General features: G+C 45.0%; 1 protein-coding gene across 2 annotated transcripts in view; it reads left to right on the top strand.

The window, feature by feature from the left end:
- The window catches only part of MAPK14 (mitogen-activated protein kinase 14), a 73,343-nt gene that overhangs the window by 27,169 nt on the left and 25,354 nt on the right, over positions 1-20,820 (top strand). For both annotated transcript variants that reach the window (XM_004590317.4, XM_004590316.4), the window contains exons 2-3: positions 3,292-3,421; positions 12,841-12,899. In XM_004590317.4, coding sequence (XP_004590374.1) covers positions 3,292-3,421; positions 12,841-12,899 — 189 coding nt within the window. The remainder of the gene's footprint in view (positions 1-3,291; positions 3,422-12,840; positions 12,900-20,820) is intronic.

Raw genomic sequence — 20,820 nt, 5'->3', positions numbered from 1 at the left:
ACAAGAGGGGCCAACGGGTATGAATGTACTGATCCAGAACAAATCGTTGCCGTTAAGGTACAAGAAGACTGAACTCAAAGGACTAGGAGGGTTGTGATGGAAAGTGAGTTCTGGGGCCGGTTCTGTATTCCAGTAAACAGGTTAAGCCACTGCCTGGCTACATCAGCGAGTCAGTTCAAGTCACACCTGCTCTGCTCCGCACTAAACTCCTTCCTATTGCTCCTGGGAAAGCAGCAGAAGATGGCCTAAGTGCTTGGGCTCCTCCTGCCACCCTTGTGGGAGGCCTAGTTGGAATTTCTGATTCCTGTCTTCAGCCTGACCCAGACCCAGCAGTTGTGGCCATTTTTGGAAAATGAAACAGCAGTTGAAAAGTTTCTCTTCTTTTCCTTTTTCTCCATCTCTATTGTGCTGCCATTTAAATAAATAAAGATAAAACTAAGTAATTTTGTTTAAAGTGAGTTCTAACATCCATAGTCTTCTAAGTGGGATAGTTCTGGTGGGGACAGAGAACTGGAGTGTGACTGTGAAGGTGGCAAGAGGAGGTGGAGTTTCCTAGGGAGGCCAGGAAACCACAAGGATGTTGGATATGTCTTCAACCTGGGAGTGCAGGTTGCCAAGAATGACGACAGAAGTTGGGAGTGGAGAAAGACTTTCAGATAGGAGTGAACTCTCAATGAATTATGGAAAATTCCAGATCAATGGATAGCAGTGGCAAGAAGGGGGAGCTTATCAGGGTTGTGAGCAAGAGATTTAGGGGGAAAAATGAGAATTAATGGTGTTGGAATAGCAGTGGTTAGCAAGGAGTAGTGCTAGCTTGGAGGTGTCATAGTTGTGAGGGAAACAATACATGGCAGGATTGGAAAGGAAATTGTGTCTCAAGGACATAGAGGGCGAGTTCAGACAAGAGGGAGAAGATTTATGGGAGTTTACCACCAATTTGGGAGAGTGAGAATATAGCATAAGGATTTGATAGCAAAAGAAAGTTAACTCCTGGAGTAAATATGGAATGGCAAAGAAAGGTAGATGGGGAAACGCTGAGTAGTGATAGATGACTCCGATGTCTTAATGTCCATTTGACAGACGGACAAGAGGATGAGGCACGATGGAATTAGCCCAAATAGTTCACAAACGTGGTTAAAATATGTTTGTTTATTTGTTTCTCCTCTATAAGGCAGTAGGTGTTAGGGCTCCATTTGGGTCCTGACTGCTCTGCTCCCAACTCAGCTTCCTGCCAATACTCCTAGGAGAGCAGCCAGTGATGGCTTGGGTCCTCTGCCACCTGCATTGGAGAGCTGTGTGACATTCCTGGTTCTTAGCTTCAAGCCTGGCCCATACCTAGCTGGCTCTTGTGGCTGCTTTGGGAAATGAGCCAGCTGATGGAAGATAGGTTCTTCCTCTGTCACTCTGCCTCTAAGATAAATTTTAAAAATTAATCTTTAAAAATAAAGTTTAAATGTTTCTGTCTTTCTTCTCTCTGCAGATAATCTGTATGGTCTGGGCCACCTGCGTCTCTACCATCATCCCTCTCTGTTTTTCCTTTGCTCCCTCTACACGCATGTGGTCTTCTCTCTCTAGCCCCACCTCTGCCCTCAGTAGGCCCTCCATTCATCTGTTCCTTTTTCATTTGTGTGAACTGACAGCTTAGCTCAGTGGTCAGCAGCAGGAGTTTTGGATCCCGTCTGCCTGTGCTGCCATGCTTTGAGACCAGAGCAAGTTGTTGAACCTCTCTGGGCTTTAGTATCCCTGTTTGTGAGTGGCAAAATGATGGTACTTCATGGAGCCATTGATGGAATTAAATGTATTAATTCATAGAAACCAGCATAAAGAGTTTAAGGAGTTCCTTGTCTACGGTGAAGACTCAAAGTGTTAATAACAACCGTTATTTCTTCTGCTTGAAACCCTTTCCTAAGTCTTTGTGGCTCCTGCTTTTTCATCCTTCTGTCCTCAGCTTCCGTGGTATAACACCACTGTCTTTCGGTCACCCTTGATGCCATCACTGTGTTTTAACCATAGCACCTACCACCAGTGGAAATTATTATTCTGCTCTTCCCCCTTACCCCATCCTGCAAGCAGGCATTCATTGATTTGTGTCTTGCCATACTTTATCTTCTACAATGTGCCAAATCCTTGGTAGGTGCTCAAGGAATAGTTGTGCTCCCTCTGTATCTGCAGAGTATGGGGGTTTCTGAGGCCTTAACTGTGACCCAGCAGTGTGGGGTGACAAAGTGACAGTGAGGCCTCAGCAGAGGAGACAGACAAAATGCAGCTGTGTGTTTAATCTGTCTGTTGGCTCTTTCATATGAGACAGACACCTAATGTGGTAAATTCTACTAGAGCATAGCACACCTATTTTTTTTTAAAGATTTATTTATTTTATTACAAAGTCAGATATACAGAGAGGAGAGACAGAGAGGAAGATCTTCCATCCATCCGATGATTCACTCCCCAAGTGAGCCGCAACAGCCACTGCTGCGCCCATCCGAAGTCGGGAACCAGGAACCTCTTCCGTGTCTCCCACATGGTTGCAGTGTCCCAAAGCATTGGGCTGTCCTCGACTGCTTTCCCAGGCCACAAGCAGGGAGCTGGATGGGAAGTGGAGCTGCCAGGATTAGAACCAGCACCCATATGGGTTCCCAGGGCGTTCAAGGCGAGGACTTTAGCCACTAAGCCATGCCGCCGGGCCCCACACCTATGTTTTAAACCAGTTGTTACTTTCCCACTGTAAGCAGAGTTGAGCAGTTGTGATGGAGATCATAGGGTTCTCATCAGTCTAAAATATTCATATTACTATCTGGCTAAGGAAAAACTTTGTAAATCCCTAATATAGATGCATAGAAAAAAGGTAAAAGGATAGGGCCGATGTTGTGATGCAGTTGGCTAAACTGTCCCCTGCTATGCCAGCATCCTAAATGAGCACTGGCTGGAGTCCTGGCCACTCCGTTTCTGATCCAGCTTCTTGCTGGTGCACCTGAGAATGTAACAGGGGATGGCTCACATACAGAGCCCGGATGGAGTTCAGAGCGGTCCAGGCCTATCTATTGCAGTCCTTTGGGGGTAACGAATCACTAAGTGGGGAGTGAATCAACAAGGTTCTTTCTAGTTTTGACTTTCAAATAAATAAATGAAAAGACAAATTTAGGAGGCACCAAAAAGAATAACAGGAGTGTTCTTTGGATGTTGAGATTGCAGGTCATCCCTTTTTCAATATTTTGTTTCGGGCCTATTTAATTGACAGTGGGAACACTTGTAACACAGTGCTTCTTGTTTTGCTTTCCTTCCCTTCCCCCTCAGTGCTGCTTTCGACACAAAAATTGGGTTGCGCGTGGCGGTGAAGAAGCTCTCCCGACCGTTTCAGTCCATCATCCACGCCAAAAGGACCTACAGGGAGGTGCGGCTGCTCAAACACATGAAACATGAGAATGTGAGTTCCATCTGCATCCAGGGAGGGCGAATTCTGCTCTTGAGCAACTGGGGATGTTTGTATTTTGAGGTGACTACAGTTGAGAATACCTGGGAGTGCATCCAATTCTGGCTTACGCTTCCTGAACTGGGTTGTGTACAGCTCCTAGGTTAGGTCAAAGCAAAGGCTTGGAAAGAAAATGGTGCGGCCTCCTGGAGTTGTGGTGCTATTCTGGAATTTTTGTTTGTTTTTTAGAAAGGAAGCATTTTTGTGGAAAGCTTTTCTGAGGATATGTTTTGAAGGGCAGCACAGGATCTATTAAAATTCTTTACATAAAATAGCAGTTCTGGGGAGCAGTGTTCAGCCTAGCAAAGCCCAGATTGCATACTGCAGTACCTATATTTGCTTCCTGATTCTGGCTCCTGACTCCAGATTCTGGCATGTGCAGACCCTGGGAGGCAGGGGTGGTGACTGAAAACGGAGCCCAGGGTTATGTTCCTGACTTCTGGTTCTGGCCCCTGCCCCTGCCCCAGCCCCTGCCCCAGCCCCTGCCCCAGCCCCTGCCCCAGCCCCTGCCCCTGCCCCTGCCCCAGCCCCTGCCCCAGCCCCTGCCCCTGCCCCTGCCCCAGCCCCTGCCCCAGCCCCTGCCCCTGCCCCTGCCCCAGCCCCAGCCCCTGCCCCAGCCCCAGCCCCAGCCCCTGCCCCAGCCCCTGCCCCAGCCCCTGCCCCTGCCCCTGCCCCAGCCCCTGCCCCTGCCCCTGCCCCAGCCCCTGCCCCTGCCCCAGCCCCAGCCCCAGCCCCAGCCCCTGCCCCAGCCCCAGCCCCAGGCCCTGCCCCTGCCCCTGCCCCTGCCCCAGCCCCTGCCCCAGCCCCTGCCCCAGCCCCAGCCCCAGCCCCAGGCCCTGCCCCTGCCCCTGCCCCTGCCCCAGCCCCTGCCCCTGCCCCAGCCCCAGCCCCTGCCCCAGCCCCTGCCCCTGCCCCTGCCCCAGCCCCAGCCCCAGCCCCTGCCCCTGCCCCAGCCCCTGCCCCAGCCCCTGCCCCAGCCCCAGCCCCTGCCCCAGCCCCTGCCCCTGCCCCAGCCCCAGCCCCTGCCCCTGCCCCTGCCCCTGCCCCAGCTCCTGCCCCAGCCCCAGCCCCTGCCCCTGCCCCAGCCCCAGCCCCAGCCCCTGCCCCTGCCCCTGCCCCAGCCCCAGCCCCTGCCCCTGCCCCTGCCCCTGCCCCAGCCCCAGCCCCTGCCCCAGCCCCTGCCCCAGCCCCTGCCCCTGCCCCAGCCCCAGCCCCAGCCCCAGCCCCTGCCCCTGCCCCAGCCCCTGCCCCAGCCCCAGCCCCTGCCCCAGCCCCTGCCCCTGCCCCTGCCCCAGCCTGTGGCAGGTTGTTAGGGAATGAACTGACACATGGGAATGGACTCTTTCTTTCTGCCTTCCAATAGATAAAGAAGTTTTATAATTTTTGCTTGGTTTGCTTAAGGCCATATTCTCAGAATACCGTAGACTGTGACTTTTTGTGTTATCATGGGTTATTTCAGTGGAAGAATTTTAGGAAGAATGCCCTTGGCTCACTGAAAGCCTTATCAAAAATGGTTATTAATGTCTCCAGTTGACCTTCCGTATTCATGGGTTCTGCATCTGTAGAACAGCCAGCCAAGGTTTGAAACTATTTTGGGGGAAAAAAAATTATGGGTGGGTATTATGGTACAGTAGGTTAAGCTACATTCCATATGGTTATCAGTTTGAGTCTTGGCTGCTCCATTGCCAATTCAGCTCTTCTAATTGCCTGGGAAGACAGCAGAAGATGGTCCAAGTACTTGACCCTTGTGAGAGAGAGACCTGGGTGAAATCCCTGGCTCCTGGCTTCATCCTGGTCCAGCCCTGCCTGTTTTGGGGGCCAGTTGAGGAGTAAACCAGAGGGGGAAAAAAATCTCTCTTGGTGTCTACCTCTGTACTCCCTCTCTGCCTGTCCCTCCTTCCCCCTTCCTTCTCTGTAACTCAGCCTGGCAAATAAATAAATCTTTTTTTGGAGGGGAGAAGTCTTTGTGCTGAATATATGTACAGCCTCTTTTTTTCTGGTCATTATTCCCTAAACAATAAAGTATAGCAACTACTTATATAGCCTCTACATTGTATTAGCTATTATAAGTAATCTAGAGTTGATTTAATGCATGAAGGAGAATACGCGGAGGTTATATCCAAATGCCACAGCACTTTATATAAGTGACCTGAGCATCTACACCTATTGGTGTTTGTAGGGGTTCTAGAACCAATCCCCCACAAGTATTCAGGGATCTTTGTGCTTTAATATTATGATTTAAAAAAAATTTTTTTAAACCTTTTGAGATAACAGCTTTTTGCTTTAATAAATGTGACAGAGACATTAAGTATAGCCTTTTCTACCAGTTTGCTAATTTGAAAACAATACAGTTGGGAGCTGTGAACTCAGTCCAGGTCTCCCAAATGGGCGGCAGAAATCTAGTTACTTTAGCCCTGCCTGCTGCTAGGGTCTGCACAGCATGAAGCTGGATTCTGGAACCAGAACTTGACACCCAACTCCTGTATGGTACTCAGGTATCACAGCCATGTCTTCAGCACTGGACCTACAATGGCCCTTTCCTCACTTTCCAGCTCAAGAATTTTTCCTCTGAATGGCTGATATATGAAAGAGACTCTAAAATCTATAGTCCCCTAGAACTGACAGCCATAGAGATTTTAGAATCACATGGCTTTACTGATTCTGACTTTGTAGAGGAAATTCAAAGTCTGTAAATTTATTACTTTGCTATTCATGCTTCGTTGTTCTAATCATTGAACTTTTTTCTCCAATAGGGGAAGAAAAGTCACAAAGTGACACTTTATTAGTATACATTTGTTTTATTATTGCAAGTTTCTTCTCAATTGAGAACATTAAGGCTCCCAGTTGTGATTGGACTATGGATGGCATTAAAATGGCAGCTACAGCTTTTGGTTTCCATGTTTTATCTTGATTGCATAATGCTATTGGGTAAAATTCTATTTTCTAGAGATAACCTTCACTCCCAAGTATAACTTTACATGAGTAACTGTGCAAAACCTGAGCTTTCTAAAAGTTTGGGCAGAACTGCAGCCTCCCTAATCAGTAACATGCTTACAACAAGTTGAGCTATGTGGAAAACGCTGGCAGAGAATACATTATTTCTAGGTCTGCATAAAATCAAAGTGGTCTGGAACTGATGTATTTACTTTTGGTTTTTAACATGTTTGGGAGTGTTGCTGTTTTCTCATTGCACATTAATAAACATGACAGAGACATTGTCATGACCTTTTATAAGTGCAAAGAGCATTTTAAATGCAATGCAGATTAAATATATAGACGCCCAGGACACCTTCAGAAGGCCCCACAATGTTGCCTGTGCTATACTTTACTGTTTTCTTCTTCTCTTTTTCTTCTTCTTCTTTTCTTCACAATTTAAGCCAGCATTCAGGACAGTCAGCACTTTGGGTGATCTGAGTCTGTGCTCTGACTTTGTGGATAACCACAAGACACAAGCATGTTTAACTGTCCAGCTTTTTTTCTTTCTTTTTTTTTTTTTTAAGATTCATTCACTTTTATTACAAAGTCATACATACAGAGAGGAGGAGAAACAGAGAGGAAGATCTTCCGTCCCATGATTCACTCCCCATGTGACTGCAACAGCCGGTGCTGCGCCGATCCGAAGCCAGGAACCAGGAACCAGGAACCTCTTCCGGGTCTCCCACATGGGTGCAGGGTCCCAAATCTTTGGGCCGTCCTCAACTGCTTTCCCAGGCCACAAGCAGGGAGCTGGATGGGAAGCAGAGCTGCTGGGATTAGAACCGGCGTCCATATGGGATCCAGGCGCGTTCAAGGCGTGGACTTCAGCTGCTAGGCCACACTGCCGGGCCCTGTCCACCTTTTTTAAGCTATTTAGGTTTGGGACCATCCTGTGACAACAGCAAATTAAGATGCTTCCTGTGACGCCAGATATCCATATTGGAACCATTCTGGCTGTTATGCTTCCAGCCAGCTCCCTGCTGATGAGCCTGGGGAGACAGCATAAGCTGGCCCAAGTGCTTGGCCCTCCACACTCATTTTGGCAACCTGTATAGAGCCTCGTGCTCATAGCTTTGGCCTAGCCCAGCCCTGCTGTTACTTACCATCATCTGGGGGATGAACCAGTAGCTAGAAGATCTCTCTGTCACTATATATACTTTTTTTTTTTTTTTTTTAAGAAAATACTTAAGCAGGAGAGGGTCACTAGCTGTACTTAGTGGTCTGATGTTTGGAGGAAGGAAGACATGTATGGCTGAAGATCTCATGGTTCTGTATTCTTCTGATGAATGTTTGAAGAAGGATGGAAGTCTTTGGGCCACTTCCACGCCCCTTCAAATAGAAAAATTCCTGCATTTCGGGCCATTCTATAAACATTTGCAAAATGCTTACCATGTTAAAGTGGTTTAATCCAGTTAGGAACTAAGACTTCCAGCAAGCTTAAGGATTTTTTTGTATTTTAGCAGGCTTCCTCTTTATCCTCTTCTGTTTCCTTCTTTTAAAAAAACCCTGTTTACTTGACAGGTGGAGAGATGAGAGACAGAGATCTCCCACCCTGTGGTTCACTCCCAAATGATCCAGACAGCGGCCAGGGTTGGGCCAAGCTGAAACCAGGAGCCAGGAAGTCAGTCTGCGTCTTCCCCATAAGTGGCAGGGAGCCAAGGACTTTGGCCATCACCTGCAGCCTCCCAGGGTATGCAGGAAGCTGGTAATGAAGGCAGAACTGGGACTGGAGCCAGGCGTTCTGATGTACGACATGTTTTTATATGCTGTGTGCCAAAACCCCATTTTCTTAAAAAAAAAAATTGTTTTATATCACCATCCAACTTTTTGGTAGCCACCAGATGTCCAAAGACAATGGCAGCAGATTAAAACTACGGACAGGTTTTTAAGTGTTAGTAGCAAATCAGATTTGTTGGGCCTGGCGTGATAGCCTAGCGACTAAAGACCTCACCTGGCACACACTAGGATCCCGTCCTGGCAGCTCTGCTTCCCATCCAACTCCCTGCTTGTGCCCTGGGAGAGCAGTACGGAACAGCCCTAAACCTTGGGACTCTGCACCCGTGTGCGGGACCCAGAAGAAGCTCCTGGCTCCTGGCTTCGGATTGGCTCAGCTCCAGCCATTGTGCTCACTTGGGGAGTGAACCATCAGACAGAAGATCTTCCTCTCTGTCTCTCCACCTCTGTATATCTGACTTTCCAATAAAAATGAATCTTTAAAACAAACAAGCAAGAAAATCAGATTTATTGGTGCCAAAATACACAAGTGAACTTTCACCCAAAAATACTTATCTCCAACCTGAATCAGTGATTCACCTTGAACCGAGGAAGTAACAGAGGAGCGTTGGTTCCAGCAATGGCTAGAGCTGTGCCTGGTGACTGTGAGAGCTGCTCTTTGAGCCAAATGAACTGGCAGTTCCTCCTCTCATTAACACCTCTTCTAAGGAGGAAATAAAGACAGGCAGCCTGCCATCTGTGTCATTTTGGTCTCTGCACTGAGGTACAAAGACTGCCTGTCGCCGGGCCTGAGACAGGTACCTTTTGAAATGAAGAAATAATTGAAGGGATCCTTTCATTCAGGGTTTCATGTAGGACCTTAGATGTAACATTCCACATAGTAGACCAAGTGGTTGTTTTATCTTATTTAATTTTTAAGATTTATTTGTTTTTATTGGAAAGTCATATACAGAGAGGAGGAGAAACAAAGAGGAAGATCTTCTTTCTGTTGATTCACTCCCCAAGTGGCTACAATGGCCAGAGCTGCGCCAATCCGAAGCCAGGTGCCCAGAGTCTCTTCCGGGTCTCCCATGCGGTTGCAGGGTCCCAAGGCTTTGGGCCTACCTTGACTGTTTTCCCAGGCCATAAGCAGGGAGCTGGATGGGAAATGGGGCTGCCAGGATTAGAACTGGCACCCAGATGGGATCCTGGTGCATGCAAAGTGAGGACTTTTGGCTCCTAGGCTACCACACCAGGCCCCAGGTGGTTGTTCTAGTATGAATATATTTAAGACATTATGTAATGTCCTTATTTGGTTATTGAATATTTTACAGGGGTATGTGCCAAACTGGAAAAATTTATTACTTCTGTTTGTTAGACTTTGGACTGTGTTAGAAAATCATTAGAGATATTTACTGTTCATCTTATAAATGTCTTTTTTTTTTTTCAAGATTTATTTTTATTTAAGGGCAGAGTTACAAAGAGAAGAGACTGAAATCACATAATGGCAGGAAAAATAATTGAATAAGCTAAGATAAGGCTTGAATTAAAAGGAAATCTGTGGGGCAGGCATTGTGGTGAAGCCAGATAATCCTCTCCTACTAAGGATCCAGCTCCCTGAAAAGGCAGCAGAGGGTGTGGTCCAAGGCCTTGAGCCCCGACACCCGTGTGGGAAAGCCGGGGCACTCTCCTGGCTGTTGGCTCTGGATCAGTTCAGCTCTGGCTGTTGTGATCCTTTGCAGAGTAGACAGCAGATGGAAGCTCATTCTCTGCCTCTCCTCTCTATAATTGCCTTTCACGTAAAAGTAAATATTTTATATATATATATATATATATATATATATATATATATGTACATATATATATATATATATTTTTTTTAGGAAAGGAAGTGTCTATGTAAGAAATGAGCAAGAAAAGATACAATAGTCCCAGAATATTCTAAAGATCTATTTTAATGCTGAAAATGTGTGTTTCACAGTATTTTTCTTTCGATTACCTCTCTATTTATAAAGGATTAATAGGTGGGAATTGTAAAAGCCCCCCCCCCCCAAAAAAAACTCCAAAATCCTACAAATGCTTTGATATAACATAGATTGTTTCATAAAAATGACCTTGCTGTGTGTGTAAAATAAATTAATCATTTCCCCTTTTAAGGAAATTAAAAACAATGGTAGGGCCCGGCACGATAGCCTAGTGGCTAAAGTCCTCGCCTTGCACGCCTGGGATCCCATATGGTTGCCGGTTCTAATCCCAGCAGCCCCACCACCCATCCAGTTCCCTGCTTGTGGCCTGGGAAAGCAGGAAAGGACGGCCCTAAGCCTTGGGCTCCAGCACCTGCGTGGGAGACCCCAAAGTAGCTCCTGGCTCCTGGCTTCGGATTGGCTCAGCTCTGGCAGTTGTGGTCACTTGGGGAGTGAATCATTGGACAGAAGATCTTCTTCTCTTTCTCTCCTCCTCTCTATATATCTGCCTTTTTAATAAAAATAAATAAATCTTTAAAAAAAAAAAAACAACGGTAACCTGTTTTCTTTCATTTGAGGAAAATGGGGCTCAGAGAAGTTACCAAATGTTAGCATTCTGTTTGGTTATACACGAATAATAGATGGTGTGCATATAAATAGTACCGTTAAATGTTTCAGCTTAGCAGAGTGGTCATCTGTTTAGCAAAACTATATGCATAATGAAATTCTCAGTTTATATGCATCAGACCAATCAAAGGAAATGTATGGAGACTGGCTGGGACGGTTGTGGAGATTTGCATTTTCTTGCATGCAGTTGTTCAGGGGAGGAGCTCAGGGTGTAGCAATTTGTAAGAACATGTAGATGCACTCCTGAGCCGCAGGGCCAACACCTCCTTCCCTTAGGCAGCATCACCAAGGCCAAAGCTGCCTTTGAAATGTCTGGTATTTGAATGAGCAGATTCATATCCTCTTCCTTGATAATGTGTTGAGTGCTAATTTATCTTATTTGGGGGCTGTTTAATTTGTTTATTTAGAGTCACAGGCTAGTAGGAAAATTCACAGGTTCAATTATCAAGAGTATTGTTTTTGTTTTGTGTCCAGATGTCCTTCACTCTGGCTAGGACAACACAAATGAATAATATTATTTATTTTCCTTTTTTGACAGCTAACTGTAACAATGAGGAGTCTAAGTTTTAGGGGACCTGGGAGAAGTTGTCCTCTATATGGTAAATTATTATAAATTCGTGATCAGAAAAACTATGCAAAGATTGTGGATTACTGAGTATTACAGATTGCAATAGCTCTTTGCTTTCTCATATGAAGAGAGCAGTTTTTTTAGAGATCTATTTGTTTTTATTGGAAAGGCAGATATACAGAGAGGAGGAGAGACAAAGAAGATCTTTCTGTTGATTCACTCCCCAAGTGGCTGCAATGGTCAGAGCTAAGCTGCTCTGAAGCCAGGAGCCTGGAGCTTCTTTGGGGTCTCCCACATGGGTGCAGGGTCCCAACACTTTGGGCCATCCTCGACTGCTTTCCCAGACCACAAGCAGGGAACTGGATGGGAAGTGGGGCAGCCAGGATTAGAACCGGCACTCATATGGGATCCCAGTGTGTTCAAGCCAAGGACTTTACCCACTAGGCCACACTGTCGGGCCCATGAAAAGAGCATTTTAAATTCATGTTTTGATCAACTGATCGAAATATCTGAAGATGGTTAATAAAATTGTTTTTAAATTAAAATTTATGAAAATAATATCATGAATGTACTGAGATAATACATAGGGACTAAGAGTTGAAAGTTTTCAAATAGTAGATTGTTATGGCTAATGATCTTGACAAGTAAAAGCCAGAACCATAATTTGGATGGAAAATCCATTGATGTTGTTTTAGTGTGTGCTGCTTGGGAATTGGTTCCACTTAAAAAGATTAAGAACCAATGAGAAGTGGGGCCCGGCAGCGTGGCCTAGCGGCTAAAGTCCTCACCTTGAACGCCCTGGGATCCCATATGGGCGCCGGTTCTAATCCCGGCAGCTCCACTTCCCATCCAGCTCCCTGCTTGTGGCCTGGGAAAGCAGTCGAGGACGGCCCAAAGCTTTGGGACCCTGCACCCGCATGGGAGACCTGGAAGAGGTTCCAGGTTCCTGGTTCCCGGCTTCAGATCGGCGCAGCACTGGCCCGATGCGGCTCACTTGGGGAGTGAATTATCGGATGGAAGATCTTCCTCTCTGTCTCTCTTCCTCTCCCTGTATATCTGACTTTGTAATAAAAATAAATAAATCTTAAAAAAAAAAAAAAGAACCAATGAGAAGTGGGGCCCGGTGGCGTGTCCTACTGGCTAAAGTCCTCACCTTGAACGCGCCAGGATGCCATATGGATGCCGGTTCTAATCCCAGCAGCTCCACTTCGCATCCAGCTCCCTGCCTGTGGCCTGGGAAAGCAGTCGAGTACGGTGCAAGACTTTGGGACCCTGCACCCATGTGGGAGACCTGGAAGAGGTTCCTGGTTCCCGGCTTCGGATCGGCGCAGCACCAGCCATTGCGCTCACTTGGGGAGTTAATCATAGGACGGAAGATCTTCCTCTCTGTCTCTTCTCTTTATATATCTGACTTTGTGATAAAAATAAATAAATAAATCTTTTTTTTTTTTTTTTTAAAAAAAAGAACCAGTGAGAAGCTTATCAAGTTCCATGTTTATCTGTTTGCCTTTTATGTTTTCCTCTAGGTGATTGGTCTTTTGGATGTTTTCACACCTGCAAGATCTCTGGAGGAGTTCAATGATGTGTGAGTAAATCTTTGTGCCCTTGCCTTCCTCAGCTAGAGGATGATTAGCTGCCCAGTTCTGTGCCCGAGCCACGGAGCTATAAACCAACTTTAAAAGATTTTTCCTGTTACCCAGCTCCTCCAGGGGGTGGAGTGGACCCACGAGGACACACAGTATCAGTGGTACATTTTGGTTTTCTGTCCCCTCAGGCGTATTGTTTTCTTTGTGGAAATAGTGTTGAATGTTTGTGAGCTACATGGAAGAGAGCAGAGGGAGTTTTTGTTTGTTTTTTCCTCTCTCTCTCAAATTGCCTTTTCTGGCTTTAAAGGTATTGAAGAAATGTATTGAAGCCCCGGTTCCATATGGGCTCCTCCTCTTTTAGGCATATGGTGGGAGATGATAACAGAGCTGTGTGCTGATCCTTGGTCAGTAGACTTGCGCTGAAGCCAGGGGCAGATGCTGCACGCGTTCTCCACATTGTATAACTGTCTCCTCTACTTTAACCATGAAATCCCCTCAGAAAGCAGAACCTGGGGTTCGAAGGAAAATGAAACAGGGAAGAAGAGAAATCTGGGTCGGACAAGGATAGGACGCTGTGTTGGTCACCCGTTAAGGACACCTGGGCCGACACCTGTCAGGATCTGAGAAGCTGTGCAGAAGGCGTCTCGAGTGCTGGGTCCCAACCTCAGTGGTAACGGTCACTCTAAGGGTCCTGAGTGCCTTCACATGCTCAGGCGGCACACCTGTGAGGCCAAAGCACAGGCCAGCAGGTGTTTCGTACATGCACACGCTCTTTGCTACAGTTGCCTTTCCAATATATGAACGTGGTCACTGCTCTCTGTGTCGTGTTCCCCCCCCACACACATAACCCCCTCCCCCGTTCACATTCTATACCATAAGAGAGAGGGAACACCTTAAACACAGAGTGACCTTTGCAGATGTTTTGGCATTCCAGAGTAGGGAAAAGGTGGCATTGTGAAAGCCAAAGCAGACCTGTAAATGTAGCTGCTCCTCCTCAGCCTCCACCCCTGCTGTTTATCTTCAGTGCAGGATCTCACTGGTTTCATTCCACCCTGCCCCTTGGCCTCGGAACAGGCAGGGAATGTATCTGAGGTTGTGTGTTCTGTCTGCAGAAAGGTAGGGTTGTGGGTGAAAAAGAAATGAAGATAAAATGGAAAAGAGAAGGAGGGAAGGTAGCAAAAGAAAAAATATCATTTCCCCACCATTAGAACTTAGGCGGCACATGGTTTAGTTCAGAGGAAAGTGATCCAAGTGTAAGAGCTCCTCACCCACATGGACAGTGATCCTGGAGGTTTAAGAAACCAGCAAAGGAAACCATAGGAAGTCACTGTGAACACCAGGGTTTCCTGCAAGCCTGCTGGGCCTCAGAGTGAAGGCTTCCAAAGATGCCCAAATGGCACAGTGGGGGTGTGTGTATCACAAGGTGCTGCATCCTGCTACAGGCTACGTCAGGAAAAGACGTTGCTGCAGAGCGCTGATGTGGAAGATGTACTAAAGCCTTGTCTTTGTGGATCACTGTGGACAACATCAGAATACAGTCTGAGCTTTCTTCCAAAAGGGAAGGTACAATGACAATGGATGTAGTTAACTGAATCATTGATGGCTTACTGAGTTGAGCCTATCTTGTCTTTTGACTTAACTGAGCATCTTTAACTGAAGTATAAGTCCGTTTCTCACGTGAAACAGCCTTGATTAAGTCAGTATCTGTGTAAAATGTTCGATATCAGTGAGTGGGGTGCTGTTAGCTCCTTCATCCGCATGAAAATCTGCTGGCTCTAAATCTCCCACGAAACCAAAACCGTGTTCACTCATTTCGTGTGGCCTCTGATCAGAGATCTGTTCTTTCTGACACTTTTATAAAGAGAACCTACTGCACCCCACGGAAGTACGACTCACTACCACATGTTGAATCCGTCCTGAGTGTATAACACTGGCCGTGTGTGGCTGGGAATGATCAGAAACCCTTCTTGCCCTCTGTGAACTCGGTCTGGCTGGGGAAGCAACAACATGAGAACATTTCTGCCTTTCCTCGATTAGCTGTCTGGCCTTGGACAAGTTTACTTTACCTCTGAAGGCTGTGGTCAGATTTCCTCCCAGGATAAAAATTGGGGTGGTTGACATCTGATGAGGTTTCAACCCTTGGAAATTTTGGGAAATGGAAACTGGTGCTGGCCTTGGGAAATTGCTTCATTGTTTACTTTCTGTGATGTGTGTATCACTGAGTAGCACATGTCCAGGACCCTGTAAGTTTTTTCCAAAGTCATCTCAGAGTCCGCATCAGTGGCTAAACATCCTCACTTAAAATTGCAGGGTTTACACATTTGATTCAGGCCAGACCCAGTAGCTCAAATGAGGCTCACTGTTCTCGGCTGGGAGTGAGTGTTGGAATCTATGAGAAAGTATACTGGGAACTCCTAAAAGCTCTCAAACACAACTTAAAACAAAAACAACAAGGAAAACCAAACCAAACACACTGAATGCTGCAGGTTAGTGCAGGCTATAATTTTGAGCATGAATTTTCCATGCTAATTACAGCAAAAAAATCTCTGCAAATACTTTTCAGGTTTCAGTTAGCAATTTCCATTTATGGTAGTATTAAATTTTTACTGAGTTTTAAATGTTTGGGTTAATGGGAATTCTGTGAATATAATTTGTGAAACTGCAACTATGAGAAAGGAACAGTGAATAGTGAGTTCTGTTCATTAGGAACAATGTGCATTCAGAGCTGAAAAAAATGGAGGTGGTATTTGAAAAATATGAAATTAAAGTATATCGGCACTAGCTTTGTGGCTCAGTGAGTTAATCTAGCATCCTGTGATAGCAGGGTTCAAATCTTGTCTACTGTACTTGGATCCTTCTTCCTGTTAACATGATTTGGGAAGCAGCAGCAGATGGCCTAACTATTCCGACCCCTGCCACCCACTTGTTGCTGCCATTTGGGGAGTGAACCAGTGTGTGCAAAGTCTCTTTCTCTGTGAGTGCCTCTACCTCCCTTTGCAACTCTTCCTTTCAAATAAATAAATTTTTTTAAGTATTATCATGTTGCTCTTTTTTTTTTAAGATTTATTTATTTTTATTACAAAGTCAGATATACAGAGAGGAGGAGAGACAGAGAGAAAGATCTTCTGTCCGATGATTCACTCCCCAAGTGAGCGCAACGGCCAGTGCTGCACCGATCCAAAGCCAGGAACCTGGAACCTCCTCCAGGTTTCCCACGTGGGTGCAGGAACCCAAAGCTTTGGGCCATCCTCGACGGCTTTCCCAGGCCACAAGCAGGGAGCTGGATGGGAACTGGAGCTGCCGGGATTAGAACCGGCGCCCATATGGGATCCTGGTAGGTTCAAGGCGAGGACTTTAGCCACAAGGCCACGCCGCCGGGCCCCTATCATGTTGCTCTTGACTGCCATATGATACGGTCATGTTGGTGGCAAAGGATTGCTAATCTTCTGGACATTTCTGTTGGCTTCTTGATGGTATTTGGCAGAAAGCCACATATATTTGCCTGTACATGCTGCCAATATGTAGTTAAAAGTGAGCACTGCTCTAGTGTTGCCTTTTCTTGGCTTGGTGCTCTGATCAAGCTTAGTAAGCAACAAAGAATTTCTGGAATCTGCTGGGGAATTGTTTTCTCAAATTTCAGGAAACCAAATTGTCCTATTTAAGTGGAAATAGCTCTTCTGCCACTTTCCTCCTATTTTATAGCTTCCCACCCAGATTTCTTTCCTTTTTTTAAAAAAAAGATTTATTTATTTTTATTGGAAAGGCAGATTTACAGAGGAGAGACAGAGAGAAAGATCTTCCATCTGCTGATTCACTCCCCAAATGGCTACAAAGGCTAAGCTGCAGCAATCTGAAGCCAGGAGCCAGAAGCCTCTTCCAGGTCTCCTATGCAGGTGCAGGGTACCCAAGACTTTAGGCCGTCCTTGAGTGCTTTCCCAGGCCACAAGCAGGGAGCTGGATGGGAAGCTGGGCCATGAGGGTTAGAACCAGTGCCCATATGGGATCCCGACATGTACAAGGCTAGGACTGTCATGCTGGGCCCTGTGCTTCATAATTGAAGGAGGAAATGGAAGTGAGGTTTTGGATTCGCTGTGATCTAGCCAAACACACACCTGCAGCAGGGCCAGTCAGCAGCCTTTGTCTTAGTGAAAGGCAGTGGGCTAAAGGTAACGTATCTCAGCATTCCACCTGTTAAAAGTGATTGTTCAAGTTTAGACTTATGTTTCAATATAGAGCTTAAGGCACTTAAGTAGTAAAAGGGCTTTCTGGATTTATATTTCATTGGTTTTATTCAGAACATGTTTCAGGGGGCAGGCATTTAGCCTAGCATTTAAGATACTTGTGTCATGTTGGAGTCTGAGTTCAGGGTCCTACACTGTCCCTGACCAGATTCTAGAAAATATAGATGTTGACTCAAGTAGTTGGGAGAGCTGGATTCCTCTCTGGACCAAGTACCAGCCTTTAAAGGCACTTGGGAAATGACTCAGCAAATTGGAACTCTCATCTCTCTGTCACTTAAACAAACGCATGTTTTAAAATGCATGTTTAATTTGAGGCTGGCATTATGGCATAGTAAGTTAAGCTGTCACTTGTAATAACAGTGTCCCATATGGGCACCAATTTGAGACCTGGTTGCTCTACTTCTGATCCAGCTTTCTGCAAATGCCTCTGGGAAAGCAGCAGAAGGTGACCCAAGTGTTTGGGAACCTGTATTCACATGGGAGATACAGAAGAAGCTCTAGGCTCCTGGCTTCAGCCTGGCCCAGTCCTAGCCATTGCAGTATTTGAAGATTGATTTATTTTTATTGGAAAGGCAAATTAAAAAAAATTTTTTTTGTTTCTCTCCTTTTTTAAATTATTGTTAGCAGTTTATGATACAGTTTCATAGGCCCTAGGATTTCCCCTACTCTCTCCCTTTATCCCCTCTCTCCCCACTGAGTTCTCCAATATTACAACAGCATAGTTCCTCATAAACAGTCGTAAGTCCATCATTGCGGGCATTGACAATGGCAGAGTCCAACATCCCATTGTCATGACACATCCAACAGTTTCACTGGGAGTTCATCCTTGATCTGAAAATAGAGATGCACACTGCACCCTATCCTCCCTTCTGGACATGGCAGTCTCCACTACACAGTCAATGTAAATCCCCCCAAGTGAAAAGCCACAACAAAATCAACAACAGGAAGAAAAGCAGAAACTTACAGTGCCATGAAGTTAAATAACATGCTACTGACTGACTAATGTGTCGCTGAGGAAATAAAAAGAAAATCAAGAACCTTATTGAAGAAAATATTACTATATGATCTATTATAAGTCATTGAAGAATTTAATGAGAAAAAAATGTTTTGAAGAAATGAAACTAAAAGCAAAAACATCAAAATCCGTGAGATATAGTTTCCACTTATATTTGTTGGTGAGATATATGTTCTGTAGGAAACAAATAGATGGCTTTTGTTTTTTAATTCAGTCTAATAATCTATGACGTTTATTGGATGAGTTTAAGCCATTTACATTCAGGGTTGATATGAATGGGTGATAATTTGTTTCTGTCATTTAACATTGGGTTGTTCATTGATTTAATCTTCTGTTGTTTCTTTGATGGAATGTTCTTCACATTTGCCTTTGATTTTGGTGGACGCTGTTCCTTTTCTCTGTCAAGAGAACATCCTTAAGTATCATTTGCCGCTTCATTCTCTTCTGGCCTGTAGTTTCCTGTGGGAGATAAGCTGTGAATTCAATTGACATTTCTTTATAAGTCAATTGATTTTTTTCACAAGCACATATAAGAATCTTTTCCTTATGTTCAATTAAAGAGAACTTGATTATTGTGTGTCGTAAATTTTTTTTAATTTATTTATTTATTTATTTATTTATTTATTTATTTATTTATTTATTTATTTATTTTACCAAAGAAAAGGAGAGATAGAAACATCTTCCATCCACTGGTTCACTCCCCAAATGGCTGCAACTGCTGGAGCTGAGCCAGTCCAAAGCCAGTAGAAGCTTTTGGCTCTCCCACATGGGTGCAGGGTCCCAAGGCATTGGGCTGTCCTCTGCCATTTTCCCAGACGACAAGCAGTGAGTTGCATGAACAGTACAACAGCCTGAATGCATGCTGGTGCTTTGAGGTCGAGGATTAGACAGTAGAGCCAGTCTACCAGCCCCCCACTTGCAGCTTTTTTGGCAGGGAACCAGCAGATAGAAAATCTTTCTTTCTCTCTGTTTCTTCTCCTCTCTGTAACTCTGCCTTTCAAATAAATTTTAAAAATCAATATTTAAAAAGTATTATAAATTTGAATATTTACCCTAGGGGGAATATAATAATAAGTGTAATCCCTTACCATTGAGTTGGGCTTTAGTTTTTTGTAATTAATTGGTTTTGTTTTATTTGAGAGGCAAATAAATAGTTCTCTTCAATATACTGTGTCACTCCCTGATGACTGCAACAGCCAGGGCTGAGCCAGGCTAACCCCAGTCCCCACCCATCTATGAGACTGGCTCTGGCCTTTGCCACAGGACTGTACTCAGGGGTCTCCCTGTCAGAAGTTCTCTTCCCATCCCAGTCCCTAGCTGAGGAAGTGCCCTCACAATTACCATCTCCTACTTGTCTTGCTTTGTTTTCTCTAGCTTTTGCCATAAACTGTTATAATCTTTCTACTCCTTCTCCTTGTGAGCTGTAATGGAGCATAGCGTCTGTTTTCTTGTTTGTTGAGTTATTAACACTTAAAATGGTAATAGGCACTCAATTGTTTGTTGACCAGATGATTGCAAAGATGGCCCAGAAGCAGACACAGAGTGCTAAAGGACCTCATGGCATAGCCACTTATCCTAGATGTGAAGTGTTGACCTAAAAAGCTTTGCAGAAAAGAAATGCAGAGAGAGAGTGCGTGCATAGACTGTTTGAAGGATGAGTGGGAATTGGGAAGTTGGGGATAATGAGAGCTGAGGACACAGATGGTGTTGGTGGGAGTAGAGCTCTATGTGGCAGAAGATAAAGTGGGAAGTGTGTGGTATGAGAGTGTGTGTGTCTCTGTGTGTGTGTAGAAGTGGGGCAAGGACCTTTGGGAATTTGTAAGCTAAGCCTCCATAAGGAGCTTACCTGGGAGAAGAGATAAGAGGATACTGGGTGAGATTGGAGAAAGGATGAGAGGTTTTACTTGTATGTGAGATAAATCAGTTACTATGTTCTCTTCACACACAAATACACTTAGTAATGTGCAAGAAGATTTAATTTTAGCTGCACCAGTTTTTCTCCTGGAGACTTATTAACACATTAGAAAATGTTTTTGGATGGGCATACCAGATGAAAATCTGAAATGGATTTAAGATTTTTCTGGGAACTAAACTTTATAATAATGATATTCTGTGTTGTTAATATCTGACTTTAATTCTCTTTTCATTTAAGTTTTTGCATTACCACCATGTCCTCCTTTCTTTTCTTAAAGATTTATTTTTATTATATTTATTTGTTTATTTATTTAAGGATTTATTTCTTTTATTTGACAGAGAGAGGGAGAGACAGAGAGAGAGAGAATTGCATCCATAGTTCACTCCCTAAATGGCTGCAGTAGTCCAAAGCTGTGAGCCAGGACCTTCTTCTGGGTCTTCTACTTGAGTAGAAAGCACTCTTTGCTGCTTTCCCAGACCATTACCAGGGAGCTGGGACAGAAGTGGAGTAGCTGGGATTCGAACTACCATCCATATGGGATACCAGTGTTCCAGATGGAGGGCTAGCTTGCTAAACTACTGTGCTGGCCTAATTTATTTATTTTCTTTACTTTATTTTATTTTTATTACAAAGTCAGATATACAGAGAGGAGGAGAGACAGGAAGATCTTCCATCCAATGATTCACTCTCCAAGTGACCGCAACAGCCAGTGCCGTGCCAGTCCAAAGCCAGGAACCTGGAACCTCTTC

This window comes from Ochotona princeps, chromosome 1 (genome assembly GCF_030435755.1).
Source record: "Ochotona princeps isolate mOchPri1 chromosome 1, mOchPri1.hap1, whole genome shotgun sequence".
Classification (NCBI taxonomy): Eukaryota; Metazoa; Chordata; class Mammalia; order Lagomorpha; family Ochotonidae; genus Ochotona; species Ochotona princeps.
The sequence above is the reverse complement of the archived record's forward strand: the minus strand, read 5'-3'. Positions and strand labels throughout refer to the sequence as shown.